General features: G+C 33.9%; 1 protein-coding gene across 5 annotated transcripts in view; it reads right to left on the bottom strand.

Moving 5' to 3' along the window:
• The window catches only part of LOC100016409 (sodium channel protein type 2 subunit alpha), a 147,351-nt gene that overhangs the window by 65,550 nt on the left and 60,483 nt on the right, over positions 1-21,318 (bottom strand). For 4 of the 5 annotated variants that reach the window (XM_056797215.1, XM_001367160.3, XM_007494289.2 and 1 more), the window contains 6 exons: positions 19,017-19,158; positions 18,684-18,890; positions 17,018-17,308; positions 11,023-11,370; positions 6,032-6,164; positions 299-537 (listed from right to left, as the gene is read on the bottom strand). In XM_056797215.1, coding sequence (XP_056653193.1) covers positions 299-537; positions 6,032-6,164; positions 11,023-11,370; positions 17,018-17,308; positions 18,684-18,890; positions 19,017-19,158 — 1,360 coding nt within the window. Of the gene's footprint in view, positions 1-298; positions 538-6,031; positions 6,165-11,022; positions 11,371-17,017; positions 17,309-18,683; positions 18,891-19,016; positions 19,159-21,318 lie in introns of those variants that run through there. The other variant, XM_056797214.1, reaches the window with a different exon arrangement.

Below are 21,318 nucleotides of genomic sequence, written 5' to 3'. Positions count from 1 at the left end.
GAGTATCCTGTTTTGTCAGAATTTTTGGTATCTTACAACCATTTCCTCAGAAATTAATAAAAAAACCCTACATAATTAAGAGGCAATTTATTTTCACTCCTAATTGGAGTATGTTATTTAAGAATCTTTAATTAGCTTCACAAATACATTTTAAATACTTGCTCTCATAGCTATAACTAGTTCAACTATGACAGTAATTTCAAATTTATTTTGATCCTGAGAAATAAATAAAAGAATCCAGTAGGTCATTAGTGTTGTCTTTTAAAGAGAAAAGGTACACTCCAGTAGTCAGTCTTACCAGGTTTCCTACATAAAGAACCCCACTAAACTGTTCAGTCATAGGATAATGTTCCATGGCCATGAAGAGTGTATTCAGGACAATGCAGATGGTAATTGCCAGGTCAACAAATGGGTCCATCACAATGAGACTGACAATGTGCTTTACTTTGAGCCATGGTTCACAGCAATCCCAGATCAAACATGTGTTAGCAAATTTATACCAGCATGGTGGGCATTTCTGTCTGGATTCTTCAAGTTCTGGAAGAAAAATGAAAGAACATCAATAAATATAGTACTCAATATGTTTCATGTTAAGCATCCTCTGGTTCAAAACTTAAAGAAAAAATGCTAAAATGAGATGGACTAATAATAAAGACAGTTTGCCTACTGAGATCTCAGCCAATGAAATTAGAGCAGGATGTAAGATGGATATTCTGTCAATCTCATATTAGTGTATAGTGAGGGCAGGCGAGTAATATCTGATATACTTTCCAAACTCCAAATTGTAGAATTTATAATTTCCTATCTGAATTCCATCTGCTGCCTTCAACTATCCCACAGTAATCTTTGTTTTGCATAATAAAAACAGATGCAACTAAAGACTAAGAGTAAGTACAAGACCTTCTGTATTTTAGATTAATGCTCATAACGGATATTTATCCACAGTAGTTATGCTAAAATTCAACTAGTAAACCTAAATCTCTGATTTTTAATCAGAGATGAATGAAATGCATTTATTAGTTCTTTAAAATAAGACAAAAAACCTGTCACAACATACCAAAGTTGGAAACCTACAAATCAGGCCCACTAGATAGATTTTTCACATTAAGCCCCACATAAAACCTTCTATTGCTAACTAGAGACCACAAGAAGTGAAGGAAATAGCAAGAACTTAAAGGTTTATGTGCTTCCTTTATTAATAAAAATTGTTGGGCAATTAGTTGTCTCATTAATCAGGTCTTAAATCGTATGGTCTGACCTTTTTTTTTCTTTTTATTTCTTTATTTCTATAGCTTCTCAAGTGACACTTTATTTTCTACATGAGCCCTTTCCTCATACCCTTAGTTTCTGGTACTTCTCCACCAAATTACATAGTATCTACTTACTACATATACCTTTGTAAAAACTTTCAAAAACCCAGGCTACAGAAGCTATGAAAACCATTGCTTTCTCTTTAAGAAGACAAGAAGCTAGGAATTATAGTTTTAGCTGGCATTAGATGAGGTGTTTTTTTTTCCCCTGCAAACTTGGATTATATAGCATTATCTTTGATTTATGAGGATTATGAGGATTTTGTAGAAAAAGATGGGAGGAGATATCTTTTTTGTTAGAAATTTCAACTTTTTTTTTGGAAGAATCATTATAAGGAAAATTTTATAGAGTGATTCTGGAGAGAAATTATTAAGAATGGATATTTCAGAGAAAATCAAGATGAAAATTTCCTGTCACATCTGGTGAGATACCAGGAGAACAAAGAGAAGGAGGATATAATTTTCTGTATGAAACTATGTAACTATTATCTTGGGAAGAGGAATTTTTTGTTATCTTGAGGAAACTAAATAATGTACAACTTTGTCCTCAGAAGTGAAGAAGCTTGAGGTGACTGAACATTTTTTGCAACTAAAATAATATAAAATATCAATATTTTATTATTAATTTCTGTTAATAAATTATGTATTCAATAACTTTAATATTTATTTAATCCTAGGAGACTGTGAGAAACATGAATAACTGCCATTGGAAAAAGACGATTCTATATTTTATTGAATAAAAACTATTTGAAAAGGACTTTTTCGATTTTATTGAATAAAGAACTATTTGAGGAACTGTCAGGGTCTTTGAACTTGATTGAGCTATTTGTTAAAATTTAATAATTTTAAAAGGATAAGCATATAATGTATTACATTATTGCTACATTACATTTTATATTATGTTATATATAAAAATAAAAATAAATAGTAATAAAATTTATGAGAATACTTTTGGATTACTTTAGAGTTCTGGATTATAAAATTAAGTATAAGAATGTAATTAAGTAGCAGGCAAGGGGGGACTGATAAGTAAGGGTGGTTGATCAATGTAGGGATCATCTTGATAACTCTAGAGCACTTATTTATTGTCATATATATTTCTCTCAATAGAATGTGTAGTCCTTAAAAGCAAGGGCTATTTAGTTTTTGTCTCTGTACCCTCAGGGCCAACAAAAGTGCTTGACACATGCAAGTACATAATACAGGCTTGCTGACTGACTGACTGAATGGGATGAAAGCACACATCTGTTTTTTATTCCATCCAGTTTTTACATGTAACAGCTGATCATTGCCATCAATTTAATAGAGATCAGTGCCTCTTACCAAACCTACACCATACCCCAACAAAGTGCATTTGATGTCCTATCAACTTTGATAGCTTACATTCAAAACTCAAATTCCCAATCAACTGATATAGCACAGAATAAACTTGCGGCTCACTATAACAGAAGCACAGAATATAAAATGAACTGAAGTCACAATTAACTACCTAACCAGTGTTAATTATGCTGATCAAATTCTCTGTATTTTAAAGATTTCATTCTATGTCTTACAAAAACCAACTTGTAGTCAGAAAACCTAGATTCTACTCCACTATTTACTAGTTGTATCATCTGAGCCAAATCATTTAAGTTCCTTGAGGTTTAGTCTTGTTAGCTACGAGATGGGCATTATATTATTTGCCTAATTTTTTTGTTATGAGAATCAAATAAGATAATGGATATAAAAGTCTTTTTTAACAATGAAATTTTATAGAAACATGAATCTACTTTTTAGTGCCTAGCATAGTACTTTTAGTAGCTAACACAGTAGATTTTGAATAAATATTTGTTGAATGCACAAAGTGAATGGTCATTAGAGTTATTAAATGTCTTCAAATTACTTGTCTCTGGAGATGTCAAAGCTATTAATGTACAGCTTTTAAAAATAAGAACTAAAGCATTTTTAACTGATAAAAGTCATCTTTAAAGGTCAGTGACAGATATCAAATATGTAGCCTTCATTTTATAGACACTTTCTAGAATTAAAATGATAACCTGCTGGGGTAGATTAATTAATGGGTAGATTTTGATTTACTATTATAAAATTTTCTCAAATAAAGGGGACAATGAAACATTATTATCAACATTTGTTCTTGATTCACATAACAAAATAGAAAGCAACAAAATCATCCTTTACAGTATACTTTTAGTTACAACCCCCCCCCCCCAGAATAGGCTGTTACAATTGTCAAAAATTACTATCTGCTTTGCATTTTGTAAAAGTACACAAATTTTGTAGAAAAAGAAAGAGAAAATATCAAATAGGGAAATCCAGCATTACATTTACAGAATAGGCTCTGTTTAGCCTCACACCAGGTAAATTTAGGCACTAGAATAAAATCATATTTGCATAATACATCCCACAAATTGAATACAAAACAATAAAACCAGCAAAGGACTAAGAACTACAGTCATCTCTCAATTATATATATGGATTAAACATACAATGGATCAGCCATAGTAAATATTTAATCTTTCCTATGCAAAGTGCTTCAATTTATTTTCTAATCCACTCAACTGATGTATGTTCAAGAAATATAAGCTAAATTTAATATTAGCCAAAGCAACATAATGCAATGCATTTTAAAATCAAACAGTTTTTGAACTGTTTGCTCTTTTTGTACCATCCATGCTACTGTACCCTTCTATTATCCTAGATAATTAAGACTTGACTGTAGAAATGAAAAAAAAAAGGTGGGGTAACACAGATCAACAAAGTCCCACTCATAAAAATAAAAGTAAACACACTTAAGGTTAGACATAGAAGGAATATATTTCCAAACCATTAGATTTCCTGAACATTATAACATTATCATTCAACCATTTCTGAGGAACTAGAAAAGTACAGATAGATTATTGCTATGAAAGTTAGATGTCAACAACTTTCCTGACACACAACCTCAAAGTTTGGATACTATTGTATAAGGAAGAACCTGATTCTCACCATGTATAACTAATGGAAACAGGATGAAAAAATTAGTGGTCATTCCAAAGGTCACCAAGTTCATAAAACTAAATCTTCCCAATAAATACTGGGTAAAAAGTAAAAGTTTCTGTACTTAGGAAAAACGTGAACAAAGAAGTCACCATTGGCCACCTGTTTCTAACTTTTCAATGGACTTATGTGACATAGTCAGCTGTATTTGTGCCATCTCTTTACTGTAAGTTCCATGAGGGCAAATCTATTTCTCATTTAAACTCCTATCTCTCCCATTGCCTCATCCAGGATTCTGCTCACTGTTGAAATTCAAATGTGAAATGTATGAAAAATATATTTCTGAGTCATCTTTCCATCCTATGCTCCATTCTTTATAGATTCCAGATGAGTGAGTTCTTGGTGCATTTGTATTTGAAAGTTATAACTTTTAATTGTTAGAAGAGCCCAATCCTGTGGTGCTATTGTCTAAATAATTTCTTATATTTATTGAAAATTAATAGTATTGAAAGTGCAAAGTATTACTATTATTTTGACTTACCCTGTCTCCTTCTCTACTTCCTGCTTTAGGGAGCAGCCATGCTGCTGACATCGGTAGCAGAACCACTGGCAGCTTCCTCTCAGTGGTTTTGCTATGGCAAGGAGCAGAAGCCCAGAGAATCTTCAAAAGACTTTACCTGGAGGGACAGGGAGGAGCAAGCTACTGGCAGCTGGGGGAGGAGAAGGAGTGCAAGCTAATGGCAGGCGAGGTTGGGGAAGAACGTACTAGAGTTTAATATTCCAGTAGAAATCAATGAAAAGATTTCTGTTACTGCATCAGGACATTAAGAAAACTGGGACTTGTCGTATCGATCACATGACTGTGAGAAATACTGTAGAGCTACACTTTTAGGATTTTATGGTTGTGACTTTTAGGCCTCTGACACTTAAAAAAATGTCCAAGTCTTCATTCAGACTGAAAAAAAAAAAATCTATCAAGAATCTACCTGACATTGTGAGAAACTGAGTTAACAATAGGAACACACATACATATATAAACACACATACACATCTGTACACACACATACATACATACACCCTTAAGACCCATTCTGGGTCTGCAAGTTCACATAAAAAAGGGTAGAACACATTGCACACAGAAGTATTCCCAAAATAGTGGAAGGCAAATTCTGAGTCCACTACAATATGGAATGAAATGAAAATGCTGCTAAAAGTGAACCTCTAAAGAAAATACCATATCTGGCTTGGAATAACAACCTATGTAGGCATCAAATGCACTTTAGTTATCTGCTCTAAAACAGCTGAAAGAAAAAAAAAACTCTTTAGTTTTGAAATTTTTATTTCAGACTGGCTACCTTTAAATCCTTATTTACATGAAAATCACGTTACACTTCCTGCACAAAACCAAGAGTCCATAGCTCTAGTTGCATCTGTTGAACATAACTTTATTAGGTTAATATTCTCAAAATACATTTGTCAAACTGCTTTCCACATTTCCCTACACGTTTATGGGAGCAGGGGAGGAATACAAAACAAAATACTTACATTTACCTGGGAATCTGCAGGAGCTTCCCGGAGGCTAAAATGGGAAATCTTTACCAGACAGCACATACTGCTCTAGTAAAAGATGCAAAGCATTACGTGAAGTAACAAGTTTGGAAATATTTTTTCTGGGAATTCATAAAAGCGGTTGAGTGGGGCATTAATGCCAACTGAGCATTGATGATATAAAACTGGCTACCTACCTTCCATTGTGTTGGTAAGTATACTGGCTATACTCATTGCTCTTTGCCTTCCAGAAGGGTCTTCTAGCAAATCTATGGACACATGATAAGAACTAGATCGTCTCTTTCTTATTTCTGTTTCTGTAGTGGTGCCCTGAAAAGAACATGGCAAATCAAGGAGCCATCATCCTCTAGCAGAGAAAAATCAACAAAATCCTAAAACATTGCTACAAAAGCAGCTCATGCTGCAGAACAAGTGTGTGCTATACTCTTTTTAAAACCCTTACCTTTTGCTTTAGAATCCATACTTTGTATTGGTTCCAAGGCAGAAGAGCATAAAGGTTAGACAACAGGTATTAAATGACTTGGCCAGGGTCATACAGCTAGGAGGTGTCTGAGTCCAGATTTGAACTTAAGACTTAAGACATCTTGAGGTCTGGCTCTCAGTCCACTAAGCCACCCAGCTGCCTCCATTATATTTTTTTCAAAGCAGAATACTTCACTAAGTCGTGCTTTTTAGAAAGTGTTTTAAGTTTTTAATATAGGCTGTTAAATCATGGATTATTAAGGGGACAAAAGGGGCTAATCAATACCATTTTGGGGAAGTCTCAGAAAAATAGCAGATTCCTATCTCTCAGGGATGCTCAAAGTAAGTCAATCCTCTTTGAAGACAAGGAAAGGAAAAGATGAACATGGTTATAAGCATTTGCCTAGAAATTCCAAAATTAAGAGATAAGAATGCTTCTAGAGAGTTAAAACCAACCCCAAAAGGGTGATAAGGCCTAAGGTGATAAGGTGACACAGTTTGCTTTTTCTTAGTTTTTCCTTTCATTTTGGTTTTCATGGAGATCTATAGGATAAGTACGCTAGTATCCTCTTGGGCTACCAATATAAAAAGTCAGGAAATGTAGGCGGAATGGCTAAGATAAGGTGGGAAGGCTTTTTAAAGTCTCTTCCAGTCCTACCTATGGTTTGGATACTGTGTAATTGACAGCTAATTTTTTAGTTAATTGTCTTTTGTCAAATTACCAGATATTTATGGGAAAGCAGATTTCATATGATTCTGTGCAAGTTATGAAAGGGAATTTCAAAGTTGACCTTTTTTCCATTAATATTCCCGAAGAAAAATGTTATGATCTTTTATTAATATAATCATTTGTAAACTCTGAATAGAGATTGAAGCATATTTTGCTTACTTTCTTTTATAGTAGTCTGTTTTCTTACTCAACATGGCTAATATGGAAATGTTTTGCATGACTTCACATGTATAATCGATATTAAATTGCTTAACTTCTGGAGAGGGAGAGAATTTTCAACTCAAATTAAAAAAATATTGTTTTTTAAAAAATTATTATTATTATTATTTAAACTCTTACCAATACTGTGTATTTGTTCTAGGGCAGAAGAGCAGTAAGAGCTAGGAAACAAAAGTTAAGTGACTTGCACAGGGTCACACAGCTAGGATAAAAATGATTATTTAAAATTTTCATATGTAATTGTGAAATATTTAATTAATAACTAAAAGTTTATTTAAAAGAAAAAATGAATGTAATTAATTTTTATAACATTTCTGAATATTACTAAAACTAAATTCTTAAGCTGATTTAATATTTGCTTCACAATGGAGTGATAATAAAAGTAGGCTTTTCTTGCTAAAATCCTAGATTATATTTGGATGAGAGACATTCATTGGAAATAATGCTAATTATATATAATGCACATATATAATACATATATCAGGTGGCATAGGTGCATTATGACATTCTTTTGACATCTCTCTCTAGGACATATTTTGACACATATACGGATTTCATGCTTCTATGGTTTAATAAAAATGAAGTCTATTTTCTGTCAAAATTAAACTCTCTAGATATTTACATATTTCTTCTTTGAAGGATCAGTTGAAAGATCTAAATCTACTTTTACTACTCATCATTAATACAGTTTACCAGTTAATTTTTCCTTACTAAGTAGAAAGATTAACTGTGTTATTTTCATTCCTATTTTTCTATATGATTGTGATGAGTACAAATTCTAGATCAGATATTTCTTTGGGAATGCTGGCCTATATTAAGTGGGAGTCTTTTAACATCAACTTTAAAGTCAGAAATTTAGAAGCAAAGCAAAATGAAGAAGCAAATAAATAATCTTCATATAATGCAAGAAATACACTTTTAGAAAACTGTTTCTCAAGGTGTATAGCATTGCTTGAATTTTGCCTGTTTACTAGTATTTTCCAATTAATTGAGTTAATTCCTAAGAAAAGAATGGATTAAAAGAATCACTGAAAAAACACCTAATCCATTAATCTGCTTCTAGGCTGAACTATATCTTCAATCCTACTTCAATGAGTATTTCTCCCTCTTTGGGAGAGAAATACAGACACATATGAAAATATTTATATTTTAACACATATAATGCATATGTGTGTATGTATACAGACAAATACACATGCTACGTATTCCAAAACTTCTGTAGTATATTCTCCTCAGTATGAGGCTCATTACTAAACAAACTATGGAATATGTACAAAATACACTCCTTTTTTCTAACATATGTTCCAGGAGCCAGTTGTCCCTCCTCAGTCTTTATAAGCTTTCTGTTCTCCTTTACATTTTTATGCTTCCTAAAGCCCTCCACAATTTCTTTTCTTCCTTCTCTTCCTCCCTCCCTCCATTCCTTCCTTCCTTCCTTCCTTCCTTCTTTCCTTCCTTCCTTCCTTCCTTCCTTCCTTCCTTCCTTCCTTCCTTCCTTCCTTCCTTCCTTCCTTCCTTCCTTCCTTCCTTCCTTCCTTCCTTCCTTCCTTCCTTCCTTCCTACCTTTATTCTTTCTTTCCCCTTTTAGAGTGGCATTCAATTTTTTCTTCCACCATTATAACCTCTTATTCCTCACTTCCTAACTGAGCTAGTGGGTATTAAAAAATAAAAGAAGTGGCGGGGGTGGGGGGGTGGTAGCTAGGTGACTCAGTGTATTGGGAGCCAGACCTAGAGACAGAAGGTCCTGGGTTATAATTTAGACTCAGACAGATCCTAGCTGTATGCCCCTGGGCAAGTCACTTAAACCCATTACCTAGCCCTTACCACTCTTCTGCCTTGTAACCAATACACGTTATTTTGATTCCAAGATAGAAGGTAAGAGTTTTTTTTTTTTTTTTAATGAAGAAGTGAGTAGAAGGCCCAGAAAAGACAGGGATCACTTTTGAAATACTGTCCCCAAAGTACCTTACATTTCTCTTAAATGTTTTGTTTTAACTTTTATAATAAGAATTAATAGGCTTATCAGTGAGTTTTGCTCCCTACTCAGAGTTTAGCCAATATCCTGATTTCATCAATGTAAGCAAAATGTAAAACAAACAAACAAAAAACCCCCCATCAAAGTAGCTGTTTTCTTTCCCAGTAATTTCTGTCATTCACTGAAATAAGTTAAAGAATTTCAAAATAGCTAATAAGAAAAGAACAGACTGTCGGTTAATTCTGAATTTTTCCAATACTTATTTTGCCAATATTCAATTATAGTTTCCAGGAAAATCTCAGGGCAAGGAAAAACCCCAGGTAGAAAAAAAATGATCTACTAATTTTTATTATCCACACTTAAGTGTTCCTTCACTGGCTGGGAGAGATAATTGAAAATTAGCTCTATGGTTTTAATTATGTTTGAGCACTTTTGCAGCACTGATAATGGGAATAGATAAAAAATGTATGACATGGATTACAGTTCTGGAATTATAAAAATATAATCCATAAAAAGACTCATCATATACATTTTTTGAGGGCAGGTATTTTTTCTTTGCTTTCTGCAACAATTACTTGATAAATGCTCATTGAATTGCTTTGTTTTTGTATCCCCAGTACTGAGGATAGGGCTTGCATTTTCTAGTGCTTAATAATTATCTGAAAAATTGAATTACAGGGTCATGGATTTGGAATTGGAAGGGACCTTAGGAGCTATCCAACCCCCTCATTTTATATATGAGGAAACTGAGGCATAGAGAAGTAAAGGAACTTGCCTAGTGACCACTCAGCTGGTAAAGAATTCACATTCACCTAACTCTGAGCCTAGTGTTCTCTACATTGTTCCATGCTTTTTCTTCAATTATATACCTCTTTTTGAATATTTCTATTCTGTCAAAGAAATACTTAAAAACATTTTGGTTTGCTATCTTAACAGAAATTTTCTTCCAGCTTTATTTTGACTTTTCTTCACATTGCCAGAGAGAGTCTTGCAACAGTTTCTATATTATTATAGTAGCTAGGAACTTGGTTTGCAATGGAGAAGACAATGAAACACTTTTTGAACTGAAATCAATTTTAAGAGTAACACATGATAAACAATAATTTTGGTGATATCAAAAATTTAAAGTGACTTCTGTCACCAACTGTAGTGGCAACTAAAACAAGAAGTTCCATGTTAATCAGTTAATTCCAAAATAATAGACAACTTTATCTAGGGTTGAATTGGCTCATCTGTGGACAAAATAATCTTTTAATTCTAGATAATAATAGATCATATTTCAGTATAGTATTTAATAACAGTCTAGTTCATGTAATTTGCAAATTCCCTTTGCTTAATTACTAGTAATTATCAGCCTGATAAATGAGCTAATTCATATTATTTTGTAAACTCTGATTTTCTTGTCTTAATTTCAATTAATTTACACTAATCAAGTTTTATTCTATTAAGGTTTACTAAGCCAAAACAGTGAGCAAAGTGGTAAAATAAAAAGAGTGCTGGTTTTGGCATGAGGAGAGCTTTGGGCTCAAATCCTACCTCTGGCACCTGCTAGCTATGTGACCTAGAGAATATATGAATCTATATCTTAAAAGGATTATTAGTAGAAACAGACGAAGTAATGTATTTAGAAGTAGCTTTCTGTGCTTGATAGCCCAACTCCTAAACAATCAGGATTCTATTCTATACATATTTGGTTAGAGATATATGGAAAACTCATTCAAATCTGAAGTGGCTAGTCCCAGTTTTCTTCCATTCTTTTAAAAACAGTTAATTATTATCACCTCTGGCAGGAGTTGTCCAGTTGGTGATGTCAGGGCTGAAGGTCCACCAACCAGAGAAACCACACCATTACAATCCACTGAGCTGTGCATTTTCCCATTCACTGGCAATATGGGCAGCACCCGAGATGACCGGCTAGCCTGACTAACATTACTGTGGCGTCGTTCTCCATGTCTGTGTGGAACAAACAGGGAATCTCTTCTACTATCATTGTCTTCAAAAGTACTGTGCTCATCATCAGCAAAGTCATTTTCAGAGCCAATATCTTTTGCTCGACCCCTGAAGCTGAAAATGCTGGTCCGGCTGTTGCGTCTTGGAGAAAAAAGAGAGCCACGGATGCTCAATAAAGACTATTAAAAGTAAAAGAGAGAGAGAGGGGGAAGAGAATTATTCACTTGTATTTTGTAAATATAAATATATATGTACACACACACACACACACACACACACACATATAATTGCCAGTCTCATTTTACAAGTAGAAAAAACCACATTCTTTAACAAGAGTAAATGACCTATGATAGGGGTACCATAACATGCCACCTGAAAGCAGTTGTTGAAAGTACTCTGACACTTCCCATTATATATGATTTTCCTCAATCCTTTCTTTCTTTCCTTTTCTCTTCCTTTTTTCCTGTTTCTCTTCCTTTCTCCTTTTTGTTACTCCTTTCCCCCTCCCTTTTCCTTCCTTCATTCCTCTCTTTCTTTCCTTCTTCCCTCCCTTGATCTATCCTTTTTTTCATCCTCCCTCTCTCAATCCTTCCTTTCCTTCCTTCCTTCCTTCCTTCCTTCCTTCCTTCCTTCCTTCCTTCCTTCCTTCCTTCCTTCCTTCCTTCCTTCCTTCCTTCCTTCCTTCCTTCCTTCCTTCTTCTTTCCTTCTCTCTTTTCATTTCTTCTATCTCTCATCTTTTCCACTCTCTCTTCCTTCCATTCTAATTAAAATTTAGCTATGGCAGGAATATCCCAAGACATCACAACCTTCTTTAGTGGAATTCAGGACTAAAGAGTTTGATGACTCATACTCTAGAAAATAATTACAAATAGAAGTTCAATAGAAAGTAAAGTTATACAGTACTTACCTGCACTTTGATTCGTGAATAATAAAAATAAACACAGTAAAATAGTATCACCACTGACCACAGCAAACTGAAGATGCTGATTTTAGCACTGAGAAAAATAAAATCAATCTTGCTTCTAGTTCTATTTAATTATAGTACAAGGATCTGTTTCTTTTCTTCCTTCTGAATATTTTATTACAGCCTTCATGAATAAATAAAACAAATCAAGCTGGAAAGAACTGATTGATTCACTACTTGCTTTCCACTTTTCTATCTGTCTCAGAGAATTGAAGAGTATTTTATTTGCCCTAAGTGAATGACCCAATTTATCCAATGATCTGGTCACAAATTAGAGAAATATTAACATTTTTGTAAGTATTTTATTCATTTAAACCACTGTTAAAATAGAAGTCTTTTCTTAATTACCACTCTATGGATGGATAGTTTTTATAATGAGGAAATTTTTAGTCTGTTACTAGTTTTTCATTTTCTAAAAATATTAGTTAATGTCACTACCCCAATTTGGTATATTTTTGTCCTAAGGCATCTAAACAAAAGATAACTATGTGTACAATATAATACCTATGTTTTAAGTCAGTATGATTCCAGTTTTCAATTTAACTTAGCAATGTATCTTTGTAGTTTATCTGACAACTTTAACATTTTCAAGATAAATTGATTTATCTGTTGTTTTGAGTTCTTTGCAGAATATAAAAGTGACAATAGTTACTTAGTAGAAAGCATGTTTCGTGTGTTACTTGTTCAACTTTTTTATTGTTTTTATATAAATAAATGAATTATTTTAAAAACCATTCAGATAACTAAACCTCTTCTTTCATGATTTCTGTGTAGCTCTTTCTTCATGATGCTAGAATTTTAATTAAATTTTAATATAAGATATTTGAGGGATTACTCTCCATCAGAAAATATTTGATTTTTGCTCCCTCAGAAGACCAGAAAAACATGCTATGGTTTCAAGGAAGGGCTTAGGAATAAGGATAATTTAGAAAGCAATCCTGAGGAGAACACATATTTTGTTTAAATGCAGGTTTATCACTTCTTAAGTACTCTAATCTCTAGAATGATGAAAAGATTGGATAGTAATGTTATAAAATACTCTGTAAAATTATTTAAGGCTAAAAAGTGAAATATCCTCCTACAAGGGCACAGTTTACATTTGATGTCTATGTGTCAATTGGATTTGTATGGCATTCATCAGCCTTAGTACTTATTCTTCACCCGAAAACATCATTTTATGTTTCTGACATGAATATCATTTCCATAGCAACCAAATGCCATGACCCAAATAGAAAATAAAGGAAAAAAATAGCCAAATCCAGTGAAATTCTAAGGAACCTAAATCTATGTGTGGGAAATTAAAACCTAACAAGATAAACTGTAAAGCATCAAAGAAATATTTCAAATAAAGTATCTTTGTTCAATTGACTAAGCTGTTAAAGGGATTCACTCTTTTTCTAATGCCATCCTTTGGTTAGCTTTCAGCAAATATTTCATACCTTAGAACAATGATCAAATAGGACAAGGGCCAAATATGGCCCACTGCTTATTTTTATGTGTCTTAAAAACTTTATTTATAATACGTAAAATATAAATATTGTAAAAATAAAATGAATAAATAATATAAATACAAATAAAACTTTTAAAATATTAAAACCATTCTCAGCTCATCATCCATACATGTAAGATAGGAAACAGGGAGGTTGCTGAGCCATTCTTTAGAAGACACAGTATCAAGCATTGTCAAGGTTAAAGTTATTTAAACAAAACTTCTTGCTAAAAGTAAAAAATATTGGCGATTTTCATGCCCTCATTCTCTTTTTCTGTCACTAAATAGCTTTCTCTTAGGGTAACTACAGTTAAAGGTGGTAACAAATTGATTATACATGGGAAATTCTGTGACTTTTGAAGAGGACAGAAGAATAATGTTGGGGATGAGGAATTCAGATTCTCATTCAAAAACTAAAAAAATCAGACTAGTCCAGAAACTCTTGAAAAGGTTACAGAGATTCTACAATGTTTGATGAAATGGTAAAAAAGCTTTGATTTGGAAATGCAAAACAATCTCTACCTTTGTTTTTAGTTCTATCATATTAAAAAAAGAAATCATATTTGAAAGTGAGCAATATGAGAATGTATTCAGCTTCAGTATGCATATTTGTTACAACGGTTTCTATATTTTGTTGTTGTTGTTTCAGTGGGGAAGAACCACTGGGAGAAAGAGACGATGAAAAGTGAAAAACTGAAATTTCATTAAAAGAAAAGATGGGGGGTTAGCCAGGTGGCTCAATGGATAGAGCACCAGGTCTGGAGTGAGGAGGCCTTAGACATTTCCTAGCTATGTTACCATGGGCAAGTCACTTAGCCTTGTTTATCTACCCTTTGATTTCCCTTCTATTTTAGAGTTGTTACTCAGATAGAAAAGTAAGCATTTTAGAATAAAAGGAAGAAAATATGAATTGCTACTGAGGTAGACTACAACTAAAGAAGTCTGAAGAATCTAGTAACTTATTTGAAATAAAACTTTTTGTTATCCCTTTAAATAATTTAATTTTATAAAATTATGCACAAATCAAGAAAATAAGGGTTTTAATGGAAATTGAAAATGTGGTTCAGGATGTTGATTAGTGTGAAAAGCATTGGTAGAAACTTGGCAGGCTGGTAAAAACTTATATGATAACCCTTTTTGAAGATAATTCTTATCAAGGGTTGGATAAAGTACTTTTAAAAAGTCACTAATATGGAAAAAAATGTTCTATATTATGGCACATGTAAAATCTATATCAGATTTTTTTACCATATTAGGTAGAGGAGAGGGTTGGGGTAGGAATGAGGAAGGGAAGTTGGGAGGGAGGGAGAGAATTTGGAACACAAATTTTTTAAAATGAATGTAAGGAATTCTTTTTAGATATAATTGGGGATATGTGATTTTGGAAAATTCTACCAGAAATATTTCTAGGTCTTGGAAGATGCCAATAACAAATACACAGAGGCTCTCTTGAGTTTGAGAATCTTGGCAAGGAAAGTCCCACTCATTCTTCTGAGGATGGAAGTTTGACTTTGCTGTAAGGAATCTTTATTCTTAGGAGATTTGTTAGTAGGGAGTTTCCATATCTTGAAACTAAAATAATTACCAATATAATCATAACTATAGCAAAATAGGATAAATGATAATAAGCAAATATAGGTAGCTGGTTTAAACAATAATTCCATTAGAAAGTTTAAGTAAAGCCCAATTCTAGGATATAATTTTATCTTATAATTTATGCAGCCTCTGTATGAATCTCATTAATTTGCAAGGATATATACAACTACTGTGCTCAAGGGTACATGAGACTATGCATATGAGAAAGTAAAGAAGTTATCCTAGGGACTATTATGGTTCCTAGACACACATTTTTTAGATGAAATCTAAATGTAGAAGTCCTGATAATTTTTAAAAAGACATTTTCTGTACTTCTATGAATAGAAATCCCTTATCAAATTCCCATCCAAGGAATTATTTATTAGTACAGGGACCTCTTGTTAGGTGAACTCTCTTCACCAGTGTAGATTACAACTCCCCTATGACTTAGTAGGTATGTTATAGGGAGTTGCCTAGGCCACCATGCAGTTAAGTGACTTTCCCAATGCCATGAAGCTACTAGAAATGTTACTTTGTGCCTAAAGTTCTACATTTTCTTCACAGTAATTCTTTTATAATTTCAATTGCCTAAGCATTTTGATTACATCATTAGAATCATTTCTCATCCCCCTCCCCACTTCTCACTGAAACAATGGCAGATATAATGAATTGCTCATTTTTTGAGGGGCAAATAGCAAATAGACAACCAGATTTCCCTTTTGGGTATAGATCTCTGATATTATTATTTAGTTCTTAGCACATAGTAGGTTCTTACTAAATGTTTGATGATTGATAATCTCTACTATGCAGCTAGCTGGTACAGTGAGTAAATAAGCCTATTGGGTCTTGAATCAGGAAGACCCGGGTTCAAATGTGACCTCAGACTCTTTGTGATTAGCAGTTTGATCCTAGGTATATCATTTCAACTCTTTGCCTCAGTTTTCTCATCTGTAAAATAGGGATGATAATAGCATCTGCTTCCCACAGCTCTTGTTAGGATCAAAAAAATTAATAATTATAAAGTATTTAGTATAGCGCCTGGCACATAGCACTATATAAATGTTAGCTCTTATTATTATTGTGAATAGATAATAGTAGACTTTAATTGCTAGCTTCCATTGATGTAGGTTAAATCTTATGAACAGCAGGAACTTTGCCACTCAGCAACCCATAGAACAGAGGAGACACTGACATAGTAAACAGTGGTTCAACCACATATCCAGTATGAATCCTTTCTATAGAGAAATAGCAATGTCAAAAATATGAACACAGTAGAACTGCCTGGTTTCTAAATATTCTAAAAACTTTATCTCTTATTAAGTTTATTCACTGAATATACAGTTCACATTTTCTTCAAGTTGATGGTAGCTAGAATCCATGGTGATAATTAATATGGCAGCATTATGTGCTGCATCTATAAGGCAGCCTATCAAAACACTGAACTTTTTTTCAGTAGGTGAATAGATCTCTTGAGCTTGAGTTCTGATCCACAGTGGACTAAGTTGATCAAGGGTCTCCATTAAGTACATCATTACCATGGTGGACCACCAATTGGGGGAGGGGATGGAGGAGGAACCAAGTTGTCTAAGGAGGGCCAAATGAGTCCAAGAGGGAAAATATAGGAATTCAAAGCTCCTGGGCCAATCAAAGTGGGACTGGTCTATGAGTAGCCCCTGCACTAACTGCATGAACTAGAAAGAGCATTAGTCTTTAAAAACAAACAAATAAACAAAACTCTAAGAAAACAATCATTCTAGTTAGTACTAATATACAAATTACTTAATCAGAAATGTATACCTGGTGGGGAGAAGAGAACCTCTTTTCATAGGTCAGGCGATTTCCTTCGATGGAAAAACGAAAACCTTTCTTTCTGATACTATCTTCTGATTCAGATTTGTGGAATTCCTCTTCTTGTTTCTCTTCTTCTCCAGACTGTTCTTTCTGTTTTCTTTTCTTTCTCCGGTTCCTCCTTTCTTTTGCACTTTTTGAGCTCAACTTTGATGCTTCGGAAGAGCTCTCTGAGAAGCCTCCTACCCCGCCACCTCCACTAAATTCTCTTGATTCTGCAGATGCTGCTGCTGCGGCTGCCTAATAGAAGAAAAAGTATGTGGTAGTTGCAGGCAATGATGCTTTTAAAAATATATATCTGCTGCCATTTTCTTTATCATTAGCATGATCAGAGAAAATGTATATTTTCTATTCTATTAATGAAAAAAGCAGTGCAGCAGTATTACTGATCTAACCAAATATGGAGGAGCAAAATGATGAAAAACATTGGACTTAAGAGCCAGAAGACATGAATTCAACTCTTGTCTACTTCTTACTAGTTGGGTGATAATGGGAACGTCACTTAGCCACTATATCTCTCAGTTTCCTCATGTGTAAAATAGAGGCTGGGGAATATATTTGTATCGCATACCTGATGGGGTAGCAAAAAGAATCAAATAAGATTGTGTGTGTGTGTGTAAAGTTTTTTAGGTCTGGAGAGTCAAGGAAACTTACAGAATCTTACATATGGTCTTGAAAAGAAACGAGTAAAAGATTAGTCATGTCATATTTTAAAATGGTTTTTGATATAACCAAGAGACTCCAATTATCATAAGACCAAGCTGAACCTTTGCCAGTATTTAAATACATGCCATAAAATGCAAACAACTTCAGAAATAAACCTCTGTCTTTCCTGTAATTATGAACCTAGTGAGTGCTTACCTTTTTGCTACTCATTCATTGAAAAACAGTCTACTTCTAGTGGTAGCACAAATTAATGCCATTTAATTCTGACAAAAATATTTTTATTCAACTGAGAAAATGCTTTTCATTTTGAACTGATAAATTGAAGGGTTTCAGAATGGGACAATGACAAAGACAAACTTCAGATCATATATATTAGGGTAGTCTAGATTGTAGGAATTTATGTGGCTTAGCTAATTAATGATTGTATAGTATTTGAAAACCTGCAGCTACAAACTATTAAGCACCAGCATTACTGAACAAGCATATTTCACTGATTATGTTATTGTGCATTTTAAAACACTCAATGTTAAAAAGCAATAAGGTGCTCAATAGCAAAGGCATGGAATAAATGGGTGACTAAATTAGTGCCTAAGAGGAAGTGTTTCCAAGGAACTGCCCCCCAAAATAATGATGAGCCATATTTTTTCCTCCATGTGAAAGCTTATTATACCCAGATGCATGGAATTATTAGGGAGAGAGGAGAAAATATAAATCAGAAAGACATTATTTATATATGCTTATGCCAGATTCATTTCATGTTTTTTGTTTTTTTTTGGCATACCTTGTCATCCATGCTTAAGACCTGAGAAAAATAAATAACCATAAATAATGAATAGGTCTATAACATTTCTAGTCTCTGTAAAGCACTTCCTGGGCTACTGGAATTACATCCAATTCTGAAGATGCTGCAAGGAAAGAACCTACAACTTGATTAACCACCTGACAATACCTGAGCTTCTTCCTGTTGTTTCTTAAGTTGTTCCAACATCTGCTGAAACTCAGCCTCCTTCTGCTCTGCCTCCTCCAAGGTGGCTTGATTTTGTTCCTCATAGGCCATAGCAACCACAGCCAGGATCAAGTTTATAAGGTAGAAAGAGCCCAAGAAAATAACCAGGACAAAAAAGATCATGTATGTCTTGCCAGCTGCACGAAGTGTCTGAGAAAAAAGAAAGGAGGGGGTGTTTTATTGCCCATCTGTCTTCAAAGTAAAGCATTGTGACTCATTTGACCCCATTACTGCAGTTTTAAAAACTGAAAGTCATTGATCTAACTCAGGTCTCACCAGTTGATAAAGATTTTCCCAGAAGTCCTGCGTCATCAGTCGAAATAGGGACAAGAAAGCCCAACTGAAGGTGTCAAAGCTTGTGTAGCCATAGTTAGGGTTTCTGCCAGCTTTCACACATATATATCCTTCTGGACACTGGCTGCAATTAGATTAGAAGACAGGAATGAAATTATATCTGTGCACCTCTTTGTTAATTTTTAGATTTTTATAGATTTTTTTCAATTACCATTTTATATAACAAATTTACAGAGGGGTAAAAGGTGGAGGAACAATCATCTATGAAGCATTTATTGCATGTAAAGCACTATGCTAAGTGCTTAAATATATTATCTCATATTTAAATATATTACCTCATTTGATCTTTACCACAATTTGGGAGGCCCTATTATCATCCTGATTTTACATTAGGAAACAGGCAGACAAGAAGTTAAGTGACTTGTTCACGGTCACACAACTCTGCATTTTGGTCAATTCTGATCCAGGGCCCAGTGCACTCTCCACTGCACCACCTAGCTGCTTTATTGTTTAGTTCATTTCATCCTGAATTGAATATAGTTCTAGGTTTATTAACTCCTAAAGCCCCTCAGTACCTATGAAAGAGTTTGACAACAGGTTTTTAGGCTCAGTCACCTCAGTACTCAATGTTCCTTTATGTATCATTAGCATACTTCTAAGCATGAAGATGACATTTACATTAACAGATGAACATTTTTTAAAATTCCAGGACCCGATAACTTCTGTAGGAAAATAAGTAGTGTTGCTATGTCTTTTGATTGTATTTGCCTCTGTAAGAAAATGTCAGAAGGGCACATTCTCTTAGAGGACCACACGTTAAAAATAAAACCTAATGGAACAGACCAGAATAAAACTCTAGATTCAGATTCACTGTGTGGAAGCATTAAAAACTCCTACCCCCCCCCCCCATTTTTTAAACAAAACTGAGAAATATTAGGAAATGACATTTTTCTCCAATACCCTTTCCAGATTTCTGGGAATAGTCTTGTAGAAAAGTGTGTAATAAATAGGTCAAGGACAATAAGGCATTTCCTTTTTTTTTTTTAAACCCTTACCTTCCGTCTTGGAGTCAGTACTGTGTATTGGCTTCAAGGCAGAAGAGTGGTAAGGGCTAGGCAATGGGGGTCAAGTGACTTGCCCAGGGTCACACAGCTGGGAAGTGGCTGAGGCCAGCTTTGAACCTAGGATCTCCCATCTCTAGGCTTGGTTCTCAATCCACTGAGCTACCCAGCTGCCCCCCAATAAGGCATTTCTTAAAGAAATAGATTAAAGGTAGTACCCTAACATGTCTTGTCTCATTTACGTCATTGACTTTTCTACTCCTGAATTCACTGGTGCCAGGGCCCATCCAAGGAAAGTGTCCTCTATTTCACTGAAAGGGAGGTGCCCTAATGTCTCCCTTCAGAAAACATTCTCAATATTGATTTTTCATTCATCCTTCTTCTGTCTCCTCCTCTGCAAAATGGGATAATAAAAAAGTCAACTCCTAAGGTTTTTGTGAAGATCAAATGAGATAATATCTGTAAAACAGTTAGCATGACACATAAAAGGCTCTAGACAAATACCTGTTTCCTTCCTTACTTGTCTTCTTTATAGAGAAGCCAAATTAAAATCTTTTGTAATTTTGCTAATAAATGTTTGACAACTGACTCTCCAAAAATAAAAATGCACCTGATACACTTTGAAGTTTAATCTGTATTAACATTTTATAGACCATCAATAAAACAACAAATCAAATTCTGATTTGTAGCATTTGCCAGGTTTAAAGGTTTAAATTATCACACAGAAAATGTAACAATTGGCTCTCATGAACATGTGAGTTAGTCTTGCACACTCCTGGCAAATGTTATAGTATTAGACATTTCTGTATAAAGAGTATAAAATTATTATATTTGACTTTTAAGCTTCATGTGACAAGGGTGTTGTCTCATTCTTCTCTGAATTGTTCAGAATCTTGTATAGTGCCTTGTATACCAAAAGAATTATTAAATATTTGTTAAATTGAATTGGGCTAAATTATAAGAAAAGAATCTTTCCAAATGAAAATCCTATCCTCATAGAAAATATTCCATCCTCCACTTATTATTATTAATAATGATAATTTTATATAGTAAAATGTGCTAGGCATTGTACTATGAGTTTTATCATTATTTTCTCATTTGGTCCTCATAACAAGCCTGTGAGGTAGGTGCTATTATTATCTTCATTTTACAGGTGAGGAAAATGAAGCAGACAGCAAATAAGTGACTTGCTCAGTCACACAGCTAGTTAATTTCTGAGGTCA

This window comes from Monodelphis domestica, chromosome 4, assembly GCF_027887165.1.
Source record: "Monodelphis domestica isolate mMonDom1 chromosome 4, mMonDom1.pri, whole genome shotgun sequence".
Classification (NCBI taxonomy): Eukaryota; Metazoa; Chordata; class Mammalia; order Didelphimorphia; family Didelphidae; genus Monodelphis; species Monodelphis domestica.
Note: the sequence above shows the minus strand (reverse complement) of the source record. Positions and strands in the feature narration are given on the sequence as shown.